Below are 19,989 nucleotides of genomic sequence, written 5' to 3'. Positions count from 1 at the left end.
TAAAAAGAGAACATAAACTATAGTTCCAGGCTACACTCCTGCCAATATTTTCATTTCAGATTTGAATTCCAAACCTTTGCGGTGTTTCTCTGTAAAAGCTTGACTTCAGTTGAAGCAGTGCAGATGAGCAGTCATGAGCCAGTATGTCCTATCCTCGCTAATCCTTTTTCATGTTTCCTTGCCTTCCCTTTTGCCTCTATCAGAGCTGCAGGGGTTTCAGATTTGAAGTGTAGTCCTGGGCTCAGGAAAAGTAAGATTTATTTGCTTTCTGCTGTCATTTTGTGTGACGCCAGGGAAGTATTTTGACCCTTTTGTTTCTCACGCACAAAGAGAGCGAGGATGTTTTCTTTGTCCCTTCTGCAGTAGGATACAGCAAGCTCCTCGGTGACATTTGCAGACAGTGAACCTTGTCTGCACCTTGTCTGAGGCCATTCACCACCACCGTGGCCATAGCAGAGAAGAGGAGCAGTTAACAGATGGTGGCTGTAATGCCAGGCCCCAAGGCATTCCGAGGAGATCCCCCGGCTTTGAGGTTATGAGGAGAAAGGTGGGACTTTCCACCCACCTTAATCCTGCTTCCATATGGCTTTGAGGAAGAGTTGCAAAGAAAGGGGAAGGCAGCTGACAGATAACAGGAATAACAGGAGCCTAGTCAGGAAGAGCTGGATATTTGCACCTTTGGATGTTTTCTTTTTTTTATACTGTGTGGATTGGAGGCTTGCTCTGATCCTGCCTGATCTCACCAGCTCCACAGAGCACCTCATCCTCCTCCTCCCAGCCTTCCCAGCAGTGCTCATCCACTCTCCTGGAGTGTCCTCCGCCCTGACAAGTAGCCCTTTCCTCACCCACTGGAAAGAGGAATGCTTTTTCCAATTGTTTCTGCATCTGCTGTTATGCCTTCTTCCCCATTTCTCGTCTGTAAACCTTGGGCTCGAGAGGAGCCACCTATTATTCAACATTTGACTAGCACCCTGAAAAACCTTACTTCATTGGCTCTGCATGATTATTATTTTTCATAATATTTGCAACAAGGTAAGGAGAGTAGCACAGATGATGACAGGTCTTCCACAGTGCTGTTAGACCTGGTTACAAAACCATTTTCAGAAAAGCAGATCTATACCATTTCCATGTGTTCTTTGTCATTAATTATCACCAATATTAGGCAGAAAACAAAGCACTTTAGTTACTAACACTGTGAAAGCTGCTTAAAAGAGAACAATATGTATCTCCCTAATGTCACTAATAGAGCTAATAAAAGCACAGTGCAACCTGCACATGCAGCTGTCAATGAGGTTTTCCATAATTTCTTTGGAAACCAGAGCTGATCTTCTGTTTCAGAAAAACCCAAACATAGTGGCAATTTAAGTACTTCAACACCTTTCACATTTTCTCCTAAACTTATACATGTGCTGCCTCAGTGATTAAGATCTAGTAAATATCATATCATGACTTCATTAATGAAGTATAAGAGTAATTTAAAATGTATACTGGTTTTACCCAGGACACCTCTCAGAAATCTCAGATATAGTTGACATATGTAACCACACATGCTGAGTAAAGCAGAATTAAAATCAGAACTTGAGTTGCTCTTATCTCTGTTTGACTTCAGCAAGTTTGTGATACTTGCAAAGGTTTTTGTATGATGAGTGGAATAGTGAGACAATGCATAACATATATTTGTGTGCAGATGTACTTGTGCTGTATACAGATTTGTGTTCTGAAATACAAATTTTAAAGGGGAAAACATTGTGCTTGGAAGACTTCTTCCAAATCTAATTGAACACAGAGTCTATCATCAGTGAGTAAAAAAGAATTCAGAAATACCAGTCTGAATGCTTCTCTTGATTTATATTTTGTTACCTTCTCTGAAAACTCTGATAAGTGCTCAAAAACAACTGTGAGAGCACCACACTTGTACAGCATTTCTGCAGAGCTGGAGATGAATTTCACCCAAGGAAGCAAATTATATTTGAAAGTATTTTTATATAGAGAGACTTCCAAGTAACTCAAACCAAAAGGAATTAAATATAGATATAAAATAAAAACACCACATTTTCTTCATTCCCTTATCAAACTTGGTGATATCTCAGTGGGGCCCCCCATGAAGATTTGAGGAAAAGAAAGAAGCAGGATGATTTGCCCCAGACCTTGAGGCATAAGAAGGGAAGAAACTCACTACATTATGGTATATACAGAGACAGAGCTTGTGAAAAGCCCACTTTTTGTTCTGGGGCTCAGGCCCTTTTTCTCCACTAATCATTTACTTGGAAACCCCTGCTCTCCCACCCATGCAGGGCTGCACTCCCTGGCAATGGCCTGGAGCTCCCCCAGCCAGGGTTTCAGGACAGCACTGCTCAAAACACTTCAAAAGGGACCTAACCTCTCCACGATGTGCACTTCCTACAGAGTGACAGTAATGTCCTGTCCCAAGCACTTCTCCAATCCCAGAAATTGCTGGAAACTATGGCCTTGTGTCACCAGTCTTCACCGAAACCCAGACAAACACAAACTGCATTTCCTGCCTTGTCTTGGCAGAAAAGATAATGGGAATCCATGGCTTGGAGAAAGGTGTGGTCAGCCTTCCTCCTCCTTCGGCTCTTTTCCTGGCAGTAGATGCACTGTGTGTATCTGATGACAAGCAGGTAGATAACACAATCATGTCTCAGTCTTGTGTGCTGTGGTGCCAAAACCTCCCCCCTGAAACCTTTCAGACAAACTGGCTTTTTCTAATCTTACACAATGCCTTTCCAAGATACAATCATCTGCTTAGAAGCAACAACCTGACAGCACAGAACACAGAAAACTTCCTTTCCTGTGACAATGACCAGCAGGGTGAGGGGCAGGAGAGCTGTGCTTGCTGATGACAGTGTCAAAGGACAATGACATTGCAGCTTGCTGACACGGCCTCAAAGCTGAGTGTCTGGGGCACGAGCCCCCAGCCCCTATGCTACACTGGCCAAGTCCAAACTTACCACAGCTCCTGAGCCTCTCTTCACTCCCAGCAGCCATGCTTCTCTTTCTCCTCAAGCAAGTGCCAAGGAAAGGTAGAGTTTCTCTGTGTGTAACATCACTTTTGGATCTTTAGGTGACAGGAAATGGGGTTCTGTGCTCAGAGTGGAGGAGAGCAGGAATCACCCTATGCTCTCCCCTCTATAAAGGGGTTATAAATGAGGTGTGAGATATGAGATATAAAAGCCTTCCAAAGACTGGTCTCTGCTCTATATGGGGATTGATGAGCTCGTAAAGAAAGAAACCGTCCTTATCTGAATCTTCCGAGAAACCCACTGACACTGCTCAAAGAGTTTGATATCACTGTGTTTATAGCTTTTGACATTTTTAGTGTTAATATCATTGAAGACTCAAATTGTACTCTCCATAAAGAATGAACTTTGCAGTCTGAATGGTCTCTGTCTGCTTAAGACAAGCTCAGCTCCATCTTGAACCTCCCTGAAAGTGAGTTTCTGATTGTCACCACCACAGAAACTTCAGCCAATACATGAGCTACACTACTGTTTGCTGCAAATGTGCAGAAAAGGGAAAGATGATCTCAAAAATCCCAATGCTACCTGTTTTCTCTGGGCACTGAAAGTCCGACTGCACGTTCAGTGATAATTATGTCTTTTCCATTTCTCTTTTGGCTTGAATTTTTCCTGCTTTTACTAGTGTGGAGGTGTTTCATACTTGCTGCTCAGAGATTTCCAGACCACCCATGAATGCATTGCAAATGCTATTGTATGCACAAACTTCGTAATGCTTAAGAATACAAAAAAATTCTTGTGATTATGCTTCATAAAATTTAGATTTAAAGGAAAGCATTTATTTTTTTTCAGTAATATGAATGCAGTATTAGGCTCATAAGCATTTAAATGAGTCAGATGCTTTATTTGTTGATTTCAGAACGTTTTCTTTGTACGTGAATGAAAAACTCAAACTGAATTGATTCTGAAAGAAATAGTGCTGAACACAGCCATATGAAAAGCAATCTGAAAATCTTGATGGGGTAAAGAAAAAGAAATTAAAGTGCCCATGATATCTGTGGGACTAAGAATGAAAGATAAATTGTTCCTTGCATGTGCTGTGTCAAGCCAGTTGTTGCTCCAAAGCTCTTTACAGGCTTTATGCCCACACACTGACTGAGCTGCACATCCTCCCTAGTAAATCTCAGTAAGATGCAGAAAGGGGAACTCTGCTCAGGGCCTGCCAAGATTAAAGCACCTCAGAGGCTTAAATTTGCACTTTTTCTGTCCTTATGCTAACCGATAAGGCAGTGACAGTCCACAAAGATAGGCCTGATCCCACAGAGATTTCAAACTCAAAATAACTACCAATAAATCCAAGGGGAAAAAAAAAATAGAAATAATGGATTAACCAGTCATTTCTTTGCACTTGTAGGTGTAAAAGAAAAGAAGGGGTTTAAGGAAGCAAACAAAGGGAGATAATAATACATTTTGCAGAGCTCCTCATAAGCATGAAAGGCAGTATGGCAAAAAGGACATAATTGCCACATTGAAGACAAAAAAGGGAATAATAGAGGCCAGCATCATGAGATAATTTGAGGAAGACACATAAAATTTCACCCCTCAAATGTATGTTTTGCTTAGCATGGTATGCCCAGGAAATGAAAAGGGACAAACTTAAATAAAAATGGGGAACTGGGAATGAGAAGCTTTAAAAAAAGAGAACCATAAATTCTGTAAGAATAGCTACTATAAAAAGGACATTTACATGCTAAGAAGGAAGAAATAAAGGATACAGCTGAAGATTGTCAAAATAGCTTTAAGCCAAATGTGAAATAGTTTCCAGTAATTCAGATGCCTCATGGGCAGCCAGGTCCTGGGCTCTCCCCTGCGAGGAGGCTGGCGTGGTATGACGGCGTGTCCTCCAGTATGCTCTCCGTGTTTCACATGCCAGCCAGGGAAAAGGAAACGGATTGCAGGGGAAATCGCCATCTGCTTTTGTCAATAAAAGACCGCATGCGTGCCTTGAGCCTAAACAGACTGAAGGCAGCCTTTTATAGCTGCATGGGGGGAAATGGGAGACCTTACAAAAGTGTGAGAAAGTATAATTTAAAAGGAATAAACAAAAATTACTGTGACACTACTCATCTGCTCTGTATAGACTCCAACACAGTATCACAGAAGGCATGGGAACATTTAAAGGCAGGGGTTCACATTAAACCTGTGATTTACTTGGTTTCTGAGTTCCTAGTTTCAAAAACATTATTACAGATATTGTTTTCTCACATGTTAAAGTAATTTATACTGTACAGGGGGAAAAGATTGTCAAGTTTCTCTTTCCTATAAATGTGTACAAAAGGCTTTTGTATGCCTTGTTCACTGAAAGCACCTCACAATCTTTAGGTACTCATACTTCCAAGTCACATAGGCAGGTGTATTAATTTCCAGATTCCATAAACCATTTAACACAAGATCTCAGGAATACAACTTAAAAGTAAATTGAGTATAGGCATAGCTAAGGCAGTACTGAAAACAATATCACAGTCTGAATCACACAGAATTACAGTATGTCTGTGAGAGGAAGGCATTTCTGCAGATCATTTGGTTCAATCCCCCTGCTCAAGCAGGACTGCCAGTTGTCCAGGACTGTGATCAGATGACTTTCAAGGGTGGAGGCTTCACAGACTCTCTTTGGCAACCAAGAGAATGCTTGCTAGCCTATAGCTCACCAGATCCTTCTTTCTAGCCTTGTCAGTGATAAGATTGATATTTTCCTCCTTCCAGTCCTTGTGATTCTGCTCTAATCACCACAAGTTTTTCAAAGATAACCAACAATATCCTTGCAGTGACATCAGACAGCTCCCTTTACATTTGTGGTTGCCTCCCAAGAGATCCCATGAGTTTGTATATATTCCATTTGTTTAAATGTTCCTTTCTATGGGCTTCTCCTCCACCAAAGGTGAGTTTTCCTTTTTCCAGACTTTCCTTTTGATCACAGAGTCTTGGTGTTCCTGAAGGCTGGTCTGACCAGCAAACACTGAGGTAAAGAAGGCATTCACTAGTGTGATCTTTTCAGTATCCCTTGGCACCAGCGTCCTTGCCCTCATTCAGTAGCAGGCCCACATTATCCCTGATCTTCCTTTTGCTGCTGGTATGCTTGTAGTAGCCCTTCTCATCCCACATCAGACTCAGCTGTAGGTGGGCTTTGGCTCTCCTAATTACATCATGGCACACTGTGTCTGTATTGTTCCTGGATCATCTGCTTCTGCCTCTTGCATTCTTCCTTTTTCAGTCTGAGCTTAGTCGGGAACTACCTGTTCATCCACGCAGCCCTCCAGCTGCCTTTGCTTGACAGTGGCTTTATAGCAGCTTGGCTACAAGGGATGTGTGTTTGGCAGGATTGACACAAAGAGTTCAAGGCAGAAAAATATTCTTCTATGCTTAAATTCATTATGCTTAAGTTCATCTATGCTTAAATCCATGTCTGCTTCCAATATCCACAACAATCTGTAATACAGCTAGTGTCCTGATCCAATACCCTGGTCTGCAGGGCAGATATACCTACAGAGACTTACCCCAGTCACAGAGGCAGTCTGCCCACAGGGCAGAAATATGGACAAAAATACCCCCATCTTAAACTAGCTATTTAACTACTAACTCCTGGCAGGAATATGGACACAAATGCCCCAGTCTTTAACCAGTTCTTTCACCAATAACTGCTCCTGTCTCTTGCATTACACATATGTGCCTTTCTAAATCAAACAGCTGAATTTGTAATCATTAGCCCATTTGTTTTAACAATCCTTAATTTACTGCAGGCCTTGAAGCCTGCAGCCTGGACTGTTTTCTTGCAGTACTGGTGGCATGGCAAAAAATGACCTTTCAGTCACTACATGTTCAAAAACCAGTACATGGCTTAAGGAACATTTATTATAAAATTATAAAATTATTTATTTATTATAAAATTATAAAATTCTAAAGCCAGCAATAAAAATAAAATACCTTTATTACCCATTTCTTACACAGGGAGGCTGTATCAACCCCCTCAATATGCAGACAGTGGTTTCTGTTACCTATTACACTTAAAACAGTGGCTCTCATCCTACGTATCCATAGTTCTAAAGACAAGTGAACTCACTGTATAAGCAGGGTGAACTCTTCCACAGATTTGTAGAAGTCGATATGAACTTAATCCTTTGCACAGGTTACACAGAATCATAGAAGATCCTGAGTTGGGAGGGACTCTCCAGGATCACAGAATCCAAGTCCTAGGCCTGCAGAGGACACACCAAGAATCACACTGCTGCAGTGCCCAACTACCCATAAGGTAATTTCCTAATATCCAAACCTAAATGTCCCCTGACACAATTTCAGGCCACTCTCTTGGGTTGTTTTCACTGGTCACCACAGAGAAGAGATCACTGTCTGCCTCTCTACTTCCCACTACGAGGAAGTTGTAGACAGCAATGAAGGCCCTCCTCAGTTTCCTCCAGGCTGAACAAGCCAAGTGATCCCAGCCACTCCTTGTATGGCTTCCCTTCAAGGCCTTTTACCATCTTCATGGTTCTCCTTTGGATGTCATTTAATAGTTTTATAATCTTTTTATGGTCTTGTTCCCAGAACTACACGCAGTTACAATGAAAAGCAAGGTGCTAAAATACCAAAATACACATAGAATAAACACTTTCTAATATGAAAATATTTAGTCATAATATAAACCAAAATAAATGTGGTGGATATATAATATCAGAATGATATTCTGAATCATCTAAATCATTCATTGTGACAATGGAAACAAAAAAAAGAAAGAAGATGAAAAATCTGAAAATCTAATATGAAATGTCAGTTCTCTCTCTGTTGATGGGTTACAAACTGCAGCTAAATCTACAAAAGGACATAGATAACATTTTGGTTGTCCAAACTCAAACTGAAAATTTAAAGCCATCAGTAAGCTGCTGAATTCATCAGACTGGATCCAGGAACTGTAGCTTTAAAGTATGATCTGCCACTGCTTTTCAAAATGCTGGCAGACACAAGAGGCAAGATGTGTCCCCAGAGGTGTCCAACAAATGGACCATGTCTCACCTCAGTTGTCCTTCCTCCAAAGCACTTCAGGAGCAGCTGCTCAAAGGCCTTCCCTGGGGAAACACAGAGGACATCTCTCTGCATGTGTGATGCCCAGAGCAATAGAAGCTTGTGTGGACACTGTGGAGGAAGTCTTGTGACATGTGAGGGAAGGGGCTATGGCATGCAGATCTCTCTTACTCTAAGCTGTGCAGCTGGCCTGTCTAGCTGGAAACGTGACAGTGCCAGGGCATACCAGCTCTCTGCTCAGTACTCCACTTTGCAAAAAAAAAAAATTAAAAAAAAAAAAAAAAAAAAGATACTATTTGCAGGCTGAACAGTGAGACAAAACAGGATCATGTATGTATATTGAAATCATTGGGTCAAGGTGCTAACACTGGACCGTGGGGGCCAGCCCTTGCTTGCCCTAAGAGCTAGAAACTAGAAAACAGTAACACTTTCAGAAGAGTGAGAATCAGAGGCAAGCTGTCTCCCACTCCCAGGCAGTCCTGGGAAGTAATTAGACTGCAGAATCATGCTCAGGTTTTGGAGCAATTACTATGTAATTCTCCATGCCAAAGAGTAACTCTTAATTCCTTTGCTGAACAGCTTCAGCGAGAGAAAATAGAAACATTTGTGCTCACATTTCCTCATCCTAGGACTTCATGGGAAAAGCAGAGGGAGGTAAATGAAGGGATTCAAATTTTCTTAGGTGGGAATTAAAGCCATGCTTCCTGGATGAAAAGGGACTGCATCTTAAGCTTTCAAAGGGGCAAAAGCACCTCACGGCAGGGAAGAGGTCAGAGTGCTGGCTTCCAAGTAAAGGGGTATACTTCTCTTCAACCAAATATAAGGAATCCAAGTCTCTGAGACAGGCTTTGTATTTCCTATTTGTGATGTATTTCTGTATAGCTGGGGATTACATGACCACTGATATAAAGTCTGTTCCCTACTACCACAGCAGACAGAACATGTCACATACATTTCTGCCAAGCTGACTGGGGTGCACTCTATAATGTTTATTCCAGCTACCGGAAACAAACAGCCTTTCTGAGCTGAGTGTAACAACAAAAACAACAACTCAACAACACCAACTTGTACTGGCTTAGCCTTTCACACCTTGTGGCTGCAGTGTATTTGTTCAGGCAGTGAGAATCATAAAACCAGACTTAGGGTACCAGCCTCTACCTGCCAGCTGGGCAAATTACAGACTTTGGCACTTGGCTTTCTCCCCACAGCCTGAGCCCTACAGAAAGCCTAGGCACTTGATGTGGAGGCTGTTAATTCCATAACCCTTAGTCCTTGCTTGATTTAACCCTAAATCAGTTTCAGTTCACAACAACCGTATGTCAAGAATCTAAATCTCTGAGTCAAGCTCAAGTGCTTCCTATTTCCTATTTTAGACAGACTGCTGTTTAGCTGGGTCCATCAGTTTCATTTCATACTCCATGACACTTTTCAGCATAAATTTACATGATTCTACTCTTATGTAACTCCTGTCCCCTCCAAATGTAGCTGGAATTCGTAAAAGCCAGGCTGGCTGTAGTCACATAACACAAAATAGTCATCATTAAAGCACATGTGGTCTTTCAATGAAACATCATGAGACATCACCTATCAATGCCATTCTAAAAGATACCTGCTCATCAGGCATTTTTTGCTTAGATCACTCTTCCCAGAAGAACTGAAGGAGAATCAGGAAAATGGAAGCAAGCACAAGTTGCAGAGAAGAGGGGTTTTGTGAGGCAGTGGTGCTATTGAAGCAAACATCAATGGAACTGAAGCTTAACTTCATGCTCAATCACCTGCTTGTCATCGCTGCAACTTGTCTGGCCACACCAATGGTTACAGAAGCTAAACCAGCAGGAAACTACCCTTCCCTGTTCAAAAACCTGGGGGTGTGAGGAAGGGTTGTGGGGGGAGAATAATTGAGGAGTGGTATTGGGGAAGAAAGAAAGAATAGTTTTCGGCTGGCTCTCCAAAATGGCTTATCAGGAGGTCAGAGGAAAGCCAGGGCACACACAATGGCGGGAGAGGAACTGTAGGGCCAGGGCAATGTGAAGTAAAGAATGGGAGTAAAGAACTATTGCTGCATCACCTTAACCTGGATAAAGCTGTGGGCGAACTACAGTGGAGCAGTATTTGTCCTTAGAACTGAAGGTTGTAAAGTGTTTACAACCCTCCACTATCTCTATTTCTTTTGTCCACGCCCTGCTTAATGCAATGGAGCCCAAATACCCTTTATTTGCTGCTGAAATGGTGTTCTTCAAAGAAGAATCAGCATATAGCATGGACCAATCTTTTAGTGGTATGCTCACACCTTCCCTGTTATTGTGCCTTGCTGTGATTGCCCTTAAGGGAGGGGGCTTGGGCTTTACATGGAGTGTTTTATGCTTTCGTATCTTCTAAGAAATTTCAGGTTGGGTTGGGTTTATTGTTGATTTTCTTATTCTTGATTTTACTTTAGGGATTTTTTCTCTTCCCAGAAGTAACCAGCCTGATTACTGGATGCCAATTATCCAGTTGGTTGACAGAGATTTTGTTATTAGCTATGATAGAGACCAGCTGTATGATACTTTTAAAATATATAAGCTCTGTTAAGTTTTCAGTTTCCCAGCACACTGGACATTCAAACAGTCTGGATCCTATTTAACAAACATTGTTGAATGTATTCAGTTAATAAAAGCTTGGCAAATATTAGTAAAGGGCTTGTAATGGTTGTGAGTGACATAAAGGTTAAAAGCTTTTGATAGCATTGCACCAAACTGGAGTAAAGCTTGAAGAAGTGATGTGTCAGTAGGAAATCTCAGCACTGATTCTGACATCATTAAATACTCATTTTTAAGAAACTGGAAAATATGCAACTATTCTGCAAATCTGAATTTAATTTTGAAACTTTTAACATTATTTATCTCATATTATCTTTTTCCCTGTTCTTGTACCAGAACTGTCTCAGTTTGACAGTTCTTGTGAAAGCAAGATGTTCTCTGTCCTATGCTTGTCTTACACTGTTCCTACATAAGGACCAGGACAAGAGAAGAAAGGACTTGTAGTAAATGAGCATATAGGAAATATTATCTCTCAGTGTAAACTTTGATTATAATATTTTAGTTTGCTTGCTGCTCTCTATGCACATAGGAAAGGTCTCTGTGCACCCCAGGACAGAAAGAGGTTTCCCAGCACCTCCTCAGAGCTCATATCACCCAGGAGAGAGTCACAATGTGAACACTAGAAAGCACACACGGTTTCAGGAATTCTGTAAACATTGGATTCCAGCTTCCAAAACCACTCACAGATTCACTTTCTTTAAAGGCTTGTCTGGACGAGGATAAAGGTGCATTAAACAAAAACAAAACAAAACAAAACAAAACAAAACCAGAAAAAAAATAAAGAAAAAAAGAAGAAAAAAAGAAAAGGTGTCAGTAAAAACTTTTAATTAACATGTTTTCAGATTCTCAGTGTTTACAAGGTGTGTTGCATTTTAGTGCATTTGCCAGCGAAGAAGTTAAAATACATTTGTCCCAACTACGAGTGGCAAGTTAGGACATGTTCTTAAAAGTTTCAAATTTTAACAGGAGTTAAAATATGTTCATGATTGTGCTTTTACCTTAACAGAGTGTGAGTGTCACTGATGGGTTTTTCTGGGACTCCAGTGAGAAGCTGCCATATCAGCAGGCAGCTGTTATTGAGCACCTTTCTCCTTTCCCTGAACTATCAAATGAAAATACCATTTCATTCATCTGTGTTTCAGAAATGGATGAAAATGAACGTTTTAGGCAGTATTGGGGAAAGAAAAAAAGCTGGGAGTCAGTTGGGAAGTTTGACAGTAGGTGCAGGAGTCAGAAACCATGCTTTCATAGAGTGGTAAATTGCAGCTTCAGAGTACCTGATGTAAGGTCAGGATTTCCATAGCCACATAACCCAGAGTGTGGCACCACATTCAGATTTTGTTCTAGTCGTGGCCAAACATGCTGCAGGAGCAACCTTGCTTCAGCTGCTCTTGGGCCAAAAGCTATCAGCTTTTTTCCTAGCCTCCCCACAGAATATTAGTGCAAAGTTGACACAAGCACTACATACCATGCTTTTATACCTGGCTAGCTTGAGAGGAAGGTTGTGTTTATGCCCAATCAAAGTTGTGGCTGCAAGGCACAGATTTATTATTAATGATCATGTAGTCACAGCCAAGAATCAGTAACACTGTCAGCTGCAAGGCTGATTTGCTGGGTAGCACTGAACAAAGTATTTTATCATTCCACGCCTCAGTCTTCCACCTTGCCAAAAGGTTGAGGATGAAAATACCTCAGGAAAAATGTGCTGATAGGAGTCACCTTTTGGAAGTACTGCAAAAAGACAACTTCATCTACGGGGTGCAACACATTATTGAAATCAGGAAATTGCAGTGACAGAGCACTTAAACCCTTGGAGGAGCAAGGGGAGGCAAATCCTGTTGCCCCCTCCCCCAGAGAACAGCTCCCCAGCCTGGTCTCTTCTTCATTTTGGGGCTCCACAGAGCTGTCTCTCACATATGGTTGTAATGTTCTTGGAAATATCACTACACATGACACAGAGGGGAATATACTTTTTTGCTGACACAGCTATTGTGGTAAAAGCCTTAACACAAATTCCAACTAAGAATAACCTATTTTGTGCAAATACACTTGACAACGGTACTGCTTTTTTCAGACACTAAATCTCCGACACCTTATACAGTTTAAGCAACTTTACACTGCCACAGAAATTCTATGACAACTTTTTATGTGGAAGGCACACTAGAAAAGTGGTATTCTCTTCTTTATAACTGATTAGTCCTGTTGCAAAACACTAATGAGCTCTTTCTTTCTGTCTGTCTCTTTTCTCTCTCCCTGTCTCTTGGAAAGAGATTAAAAGATCAGGAACTTGAGTAAAGCACAAGTTTAAGAAAGAGGAATCTCCCCTCCAGCATATCTCTTTGCTTGGTGCATAAAGGTGTGTGGTGCGACAAGGCGCAGCCCGGTAGCTGATGGGCTCAAGAGGTCCTTCGAGGGGTTAAATCTTGTATTTGCACCTCATGGTCAAGGGTTTGGGTTAGAGATAGCTGTCTGGGTTTTAACTGCACTGGGACTGACAGAGGGACCATACATATATCCCAGATCTGCTTGTGCAGAGACTCTACAGAAGAACTTGTGGAACTAAGCACCTAAAGTCAGTCAAGGCTTAGTCTTTTCTACTTTATCTTTTTCTTCTCGAGTTGTATTGAAATGGTTGCAAAACATAACACAAGCATAATGCAAAGCACACCTTCTAAACTCCATGTCATTATGTGAAATTTTTCAGTGACGCTACTCGGAAATTCAGACGTAGCTATGGTGGAAAGCAGAAATGCATATGCCCGTGCCGGTGAAATTGCATATACCCGTTCAGGACGGACAGGTGCCTTTTGATACTGGCTGCGAAGTCCTGTCATGGTGTTCCAGCAAGTCTTCTTAGGTGATCTGTCACATCAACCAGTCTAAAAAGATAAAAACCCAAACCAACAAAAAAATACGATTTCCTTAGTATCCAGATTAAAAGGAGCAGACAAAACACAACGAGAAGCGGGGGAGGATCCCGAAGAAGGAAGCCGTCCGGCTGGCCGTGCCCCACGGTTGCGGTGCAGTCACGCCATAAGGTGAGCCCTCCGCAGCTCGCTCCATCCCTTCTGCCGCCGGTGCCCGCTGCCGCACACCACTCCACCAGCACGCCCGGGAGAGGCGGCAGCAGGCGGATCCCCGGAGAGCGGCTCCAGCCCCCGCGGCCCCCGGGAGCTGCCGCCGCGGCGGGCCCCGCCCCGACCCCGGCCCCACCCGGCCCCGCCGAGCCCAGCCCAGCCCATCCCAGCCCCTCAGCAGCGGGGCCGGCGGCCGCAGGTGACGCCGGGGCGGGCAGAGCCGCTCCCGCCCCGCTCCGCTCCCGATCCCACCACGGAGGCCCCGCCGCCCCCCGCCGTCGCCAGGGAAACCGCCCGGCGGCGCGGCCCCGCCGAGGGAGCCTCGGGGCGCGGCGCCCCCCCCGCCACCGCGCCCTGCCGTGGGCGGTCACCCGGCAGGGCCGGCGGCCGCCCCCCGCGCCGGCCCCGGGGGCTGCGGGTGGTGCCGGTGCGGGGCGCACGGGTGGGCGTGGGGGCTGCCCCCGGGGGAGCGGGACGCTGCTGCGCCGTGCTCGGCGGGGCGGGCGGCGGCGGGCGCCGAGACAAAGGGAGCGGCGGCAGCGGCTGCGGGGGGGCTGTGCGTGAAATGCGGCGGGAGGGAGAGGTTCTATCCCCCCCCCGATAAGAAACATCAGCCAAGTGCCCCTTTTTGCCCCCCAGGAAACGAAATATTCCTCTCGAGCTGTTGAAAGCCTGCCCTCGCCAGGGTTACCGAGAGGCGGCTCTCGGCGTCCGCACGAAGCCCACCGATCCCGCCAGCCCCGGCAATCCGCGGGGAGAGGGAGGTGGGCGGCTGAGCCGAGCCTCCCCGCTCCGCAGCCCTTCATTATCGGAATCATTTTAACATCCTTGTTTATAAACAAGAGGCGTTCGGAGATTACCCGACTATGGGAAACGAGCGTTCTGACGCTTGTTTCTGCTCCTTAAATGGGGATGGGGGTGATGGGGGGTGGGGGGCTCTAGGCCAGCCTTCCCCGCATCGCAGCACGGAGGGAGGGAGCCGGCTAGGCTCCCCGTACACGCCGCCCCCTCCCCCGAGAAAGGAAATCACTCGGGTCCGTGATATTTCGCCCACCCCGGCGCTGAAAAGCGCTCCAGATCACCGTTAATTCGCGTGCATTAGTTTCGGGTTACATCTTATTCGAGGGTTTAAATTTAACGTAAATACACACTCGGGGCTGAGGTTTGGGAAAGCGCGAATGTTTCCCTGATAACGTCGCTTCGCCCACTACTTGAGTGCATGGAAATGTAATCGTGAAGTGGGTCACCGCCACAGAAAATACTTTAAAAACACAAATCAGGAATAATCAGACAGCAGAATTTAATTAGAGCCGTAGGCTAATCACAAAATATTTTATTCCAAGCCAATATCGCTATGGGGGAGGGGTCCGTTTCTGCTCCGGCAGCGGCTCCTGCTGCCGCTGCTTTAGCGTTTGCAACATCTGGCCTACAGACCTACTAATTTCGACTCGTGTTTTCGTTCTGCGAAACCCAATCTACGTGGTTCAAATACCTTCCAAATTGGGGGCGATTTAACAATCGCGACCAATTAAACCCGGGGAAGAAGAGGGGGGGAAAAAAACAAAGGGAAAAAAAAAAAAAAAAAGCAAGCAGCAAATCCCCTCCTTCCCTCTCTCCCCCGCCCGGGGCTCGCACACACTATCTGTTGCTCTCTCACGGCGGCAGCGGGCGGGGGCGTGCGGCGGGGCCGGGACGCTCTCACTCACACTCACACTCGCACTCACCCGCACGCCCCTCGCACCATTGTCCCTGCCCGCCCGCCCCGCTCTCGCTCTCGCTCGGGGTGTTTTGTTGGCGGCCCGGCGCGGGGCCCGGCGTGCCCGCCCGCGCCGCGGCGGAGCGGAGCGGCACATTCATTATCGGCCGGGGGCCGATTTCAAACCGCTGCCATCGCGGCTCCATTGTTCGCCGGGCGGGCGGGCCCCGCCCCCCTTTGTGCGCGGCGGCCGCGATTGGCCGGCGCCGGGCGGAGCGCTGCCGTCACCGCTCGGGAAGCCCATTCATCTGTGCACTTGGGCGTTGGACTCCGCATCTTATTAGCAACCAGGGAGATTTCTCCATTTTCTCCTTGTCTACAGTACGGCTACAAATCTGGGATTTTTTATTACTTCTTTTTTACTAAACTTGGGCTCCTTTTTTTTTTTTTTTTTTTTTTTGCTCGACTTTTTCCTCCCTTTTTTTCCCCTCCCTCCTGTGCTGCTGCTTTTTGATCTCTTCAACTTTAAATTTTTTAAAAGGAGTGCATTATAATCGGTTCTGTTCTCTCTTCTCTTTTTTTTTCCCCTCTGGTGTGTGTGTGTGTTGCTGCTGCTGCTGGTCGCCCAGTATTTATACCAACCCAACGCTCTTTGTTTCCCCTCCTTTTGGATCTGTTGAGTTTCTTTGTTGAATAAGACAGCATGGGTGCCCAGTTCTCCAAGACCGCTGCAAAGGGCGAAGCCTCCGCCGAGAAACCTGGGGAAGCAGTGGCTGCATCTCCATCCAAGGCGAATGGACAGGTAAAAAACGAAAAGAAATTAAAAAAAAATATTAAATCTACTCCTTTTTTTAAGCCAACTTCGACGGACTCTCTTTCGCATCCTGTTTAATTCTTCTTCCTTTGATGCCCCAGTGGCACATTCAATGGATAATACGGTCGATCCTTTTATCTTTGCAACTCGAGGCAAAGGAACAATTTCTTTATTTTGGTTAAACGGGCTCGGCTTTGAATGATTCGTTCCTTTATCTTTTCCTGCGTGGGGGGCGGGGGGGGGGGGGGGGGAAAGGGGTACGGTTCTTTCTTTCTTTCTTTTTTTTTTTTTTTTTTTTTTTTAAATCCCTCGTGTATTATGGTGGAGTGTCCCAATGGCTCGTAAACGGAAGGATCTTACACCGCTCGGCTTTTCTGCCGCTTAACCTCCTCCCGAAGACGCTCGGTGCCTCGCTCGGAACGCCTCTCGTGGCACAGCCGGACGGCCGTGTAGTAGCGGGGCCCGGAGCCACCGGGCAGGGGGCTCCGCGGGCAACCCCTCGGGAGGGAGCTCGGGCCGGGGGCTGCGCCGCCCGCCCGTCCGCGGCAGCCCCGCCGGGGGGCTGGCAGCCGGGGGGGACGGCTTTCTGTCACCCACCCCGCCCCCTCCCCACGCGTGTGCCGGGCCGGCCGTGACGCCGCTGACCCCGCACAGCGGCGTTGCGGGCAGTCACCCCCCGCCGCCCCCGCAGCTGCCGCCCGGGGCAGCCAGCCGCGCTCCGGGCGCCTGAAAGATGCAAATGCGGCGTGAGTGGGGAGGGGGGGGGGCAAGGCGGGGGCGCCTCGCCGCACCGCCCGGGCGCAGAGGGGCCGCGGCGGGCGGGGGGCCGGGGCCGGGCCGGGCGAGCTTTGTTCGCCTTCCCCGCCCCGCGCCGCCGCCGCGGCTTGGACCGGGCGCGCCGGGGGCGGGGGAGCGCGGGGCGGCGGACGCTGCGTGGAGCCGGGGCGCGCTCTGGCGGGCGCCGCGCGCTCCGCCCGCCGCTGGGGGCGCCCTGCCCGGCCAGAGCGCGGGGCTCCGAACCGCGGGAAGCGGCGAGGCGAGGCCGGCGGGCGGGGAGGGCGGCGGCGGCGGCACCCCGCGACCCCCCTACGGGCACCGCCGGTAACGCTGGTCCTTGTCTTGCAGGAGAACGGCCACCTGAAGGTGAACGGCGACGCCTCCCCCGCGGCGGCGGAGGCGGGCAAGGAGGAGGTGCAGGCGAACGGCAGCGCGCCCGCCGAGGAGACGGGCAAGGAGGAGGCGGCCTCGTCGGAGCCCGCCTCCGAGAAGGAGGCGGGAGAGGCGGAGAGCACCGAGCCGGCCTCCCCGGCGGAGGGCGAGTCCTCCCCCAAGACTGAGGAGGGCGCGACCCCCTCGTCCAGCAGTGAGACCCCGAAAAAAAAAAAGAAGCGCTTTTCCTTCAAGAAGTCCTTTAAGCTCAGCGGCTTCTCCTTCAAGAAGAACAAGAAGGAGGCCGGCGAGGGGGCCGAGGGCGAGGGCGGCGCCGCCGCCCCGGCGGCGGAGGGCGGGAAGGAGGAGGCGGCGGCCCCGGGAGGGGGCGGGCAGCGAGGAGGGCAGGGCGGCCGCCGAGGAGGCGTGCGCGGCCGGCAGCGCCGAGGCGGCCAAGGAGGAGGCGGGGGACTCGCAGGAGGCCAAATCGGACGAGGCCGCCCCCGAGAAGGCGGCGGGAGAAGAAGCCCCGGCATCGGCGGCGGCCGAGGAGCAGCAGCCGCCACAGCAGGCAGCGGAGGGGGAGGCGAAGGCGGCGGAGGAGGCGGCGGGCGCCGGCGCCCCCACGAGCGAGGCGGGCAGCGGCGAGCAGGAGGCGGCCCCCGCGGAGGAGCCGGCGCGGCAGGAGCCCCCCGCCGAGAGCAGTCCCGAGGGACCCGCCGCCGAGTCGGCGGAGTAGTAAGCGCCGCCGCCGCCCCTCGCCGACGGACTTTTCTTCCCCCCTGTTTGTTTTTGGAGTGGTGCCAGGTACTGGTCTCGGAGAACTTGTCTACAACCAGGGATTGATTTAAAAGATGTCTCGTTTCTTTTTTTTCTCTCCCCCCGCAGCTCCCATCTCAAATCGTTATGTGTTGCCGCCATTCCAACGGGCGGAGGGGGGCTCCCCTCCGCCTTCCTCTCCCATCCTCTATATTTTGGTTTTTTGGGTTTTTTTTTTTTCATCAGTATTAATGTTTTGTTTTGGTTGGTTCGGGGTTTTTTTCCGTTATTTTTTGTTTTTTGGGTTTTTTGTTTGGTTTTTTTTTGTTAGTTTATTTTTTAATTTCATACTTTGCAACTCTCTTCATATTATAAAACTTTTGCCGATCGGTCTATGGACATGCCCATATATGAAGGAGATGGGTGGGTCAATAAGGGATATCAAATGAAGTGACAGGGGCCGCAGTGGGGAACCCGGGGCGCGCAGCCCTTGCCGGGAGCGCGCCCCGCCAGAAATGATGTAAGGGGTTAGTCTTTTTTTTAAAAGAAAGTTATTACGATGTATTTTGTGAGGCAGATGTTCTATAAGGTTTACAACACTACAAGTCTTGATTAAGAAGGAAAGGAAAAAAGGAAAAAAAAATAAAAAATAAAAATCAATACCCAGATAAAGAGATCATAGTCTTAGAAATTCATTTAAACCATAGGAACTTTTCACTTATCTCATGTTAGCTGTATCAGTCAGTGATTAAGTAGAAATACAAGTTGTATAGGCTTTATTGTTTATTGCTGGTTTATGACCTTAATAAAGTGTAATTATGTATTACCAGCAGGGTGTTTTTAACTGTGACTATTGTATAAAAAAAACAAATCTTGATATCCAGAAGCACATGAAGTTTGCAACTCTTTCCACCCTGCCCATTTTTGTAAAACTGCAGTCATCTTGGACCTTTTAAACACAAATTTTAAACTCAACCAAGCTGTGATAAGTGGAATGGTTACTGTTTATACTGTGGTATGTTTTTGATTACAGCAGACAATGCTTTCTTTTCCAGTTGTCTTTGAAAATAAAGGAAAACTCTTCAGATGCAATGTTTTTTTTTTTTGGTTTTTTTTTTTTTGTGTAGCATCTTGTCTATCATGTTTTTGTAAATACTGGAGAAGCTTTGACCAATTTGACTTAGAGATGGAATGTAACTTTGCTTACAAAAATTGCTATTAAACTCCTGCTTAAGGTGTTCTAATTTTCTGTGAGCACACTAAAAGCGAAAAATAAATGTGAATAAAATGTATAATTTGGTTGTCTTTCTTTTATGGATACTCTGGTAGCTTAAAGGGACTAGCCAGTATTGCCTAAATTTGTACAGAGACAGTCATGTGTGCTGTTAGCAGTAGCTTTGAAAAGTACCTTCCTGGATCTTGGACTCTGTAATATTGTGCATTTTACAGAGAAAGTGTGCAGTGCACCAGGTAATTTGTAGGCTTTTTCTGGCTTTAAAAAAAGAAGACTGGAAGGCAGTCTGAGCATGTACAGTGTATGATTCTCCTGTCCAGGCTCCATCTTGCTTTTAAGACCAGAGGTATCCAGCATATGAGGGTCTTGCCTCTTGAGGAAAATAAGATTTTATTTGAATTGCTTAGGGTGGGGCATTGAAATTTTTATGCTGAGTTGCTTAAAAATTAAGCTCTTGAACAGATGTCCCACTTAGGTCGTGGTATGCTGGTCCTGTTTTGGTACCCTGATGATTGTCTTGAAAACTTTAGCCTGGAAGGAGAAGGGGGAAACTAACACTGCCATTCTACTTAAAGTAATTAAAAGCAATATTTTCTTTTTTTCCTCAAGTGCTACTCCCAGGTACAGGTG

General features: G+C 46.6%; 1 protein-coding gene across 1 annotated transcript; it reads left to right on the top strand.

The window, feature by feature from the left end:
* The first annotated feature begins 15,792 nt into the window (after nt 1-15,792).
* Nucleotides 15,793-19,420, top strand: MARCKS (myristoylated alanine rich protein kinase C substrate). Its single transcript, XM_005518285.3, is given in 3 exon segments — nt 15,793-16,205; nt 17,343-17,747; nt 17,749-19,420. Coding segments are annotated over 3 exon segments (861 nt in total). The 5' UTR covers nt 15,793-16,106; the 3' UTR covers nt 18,106-19,420.
* The last annotated feature ends 569 nt before the right edge of the window (nt 19,421-19,989 follow it).

This window comes from Pseudopodoces humilis, chromosome 3 (assembly GCF_049639895.1).
Source record: "Pseudopodoces humilis isolate 2021_Gansu_Grassland_sample_001 chromosome 3, ASM4963989v1, whole genome shotgun sequence".
NCBI lineage: Eukaryota > Metazoa > Chordata > Aves > Passeriformes > Paridae > Pseudopodoces > Pseudopodoces humilis.
Note: the sequence above shows the minus strand (reverse complement) of the source record. Positions and strands in the feature narration are given on the sequence as shown.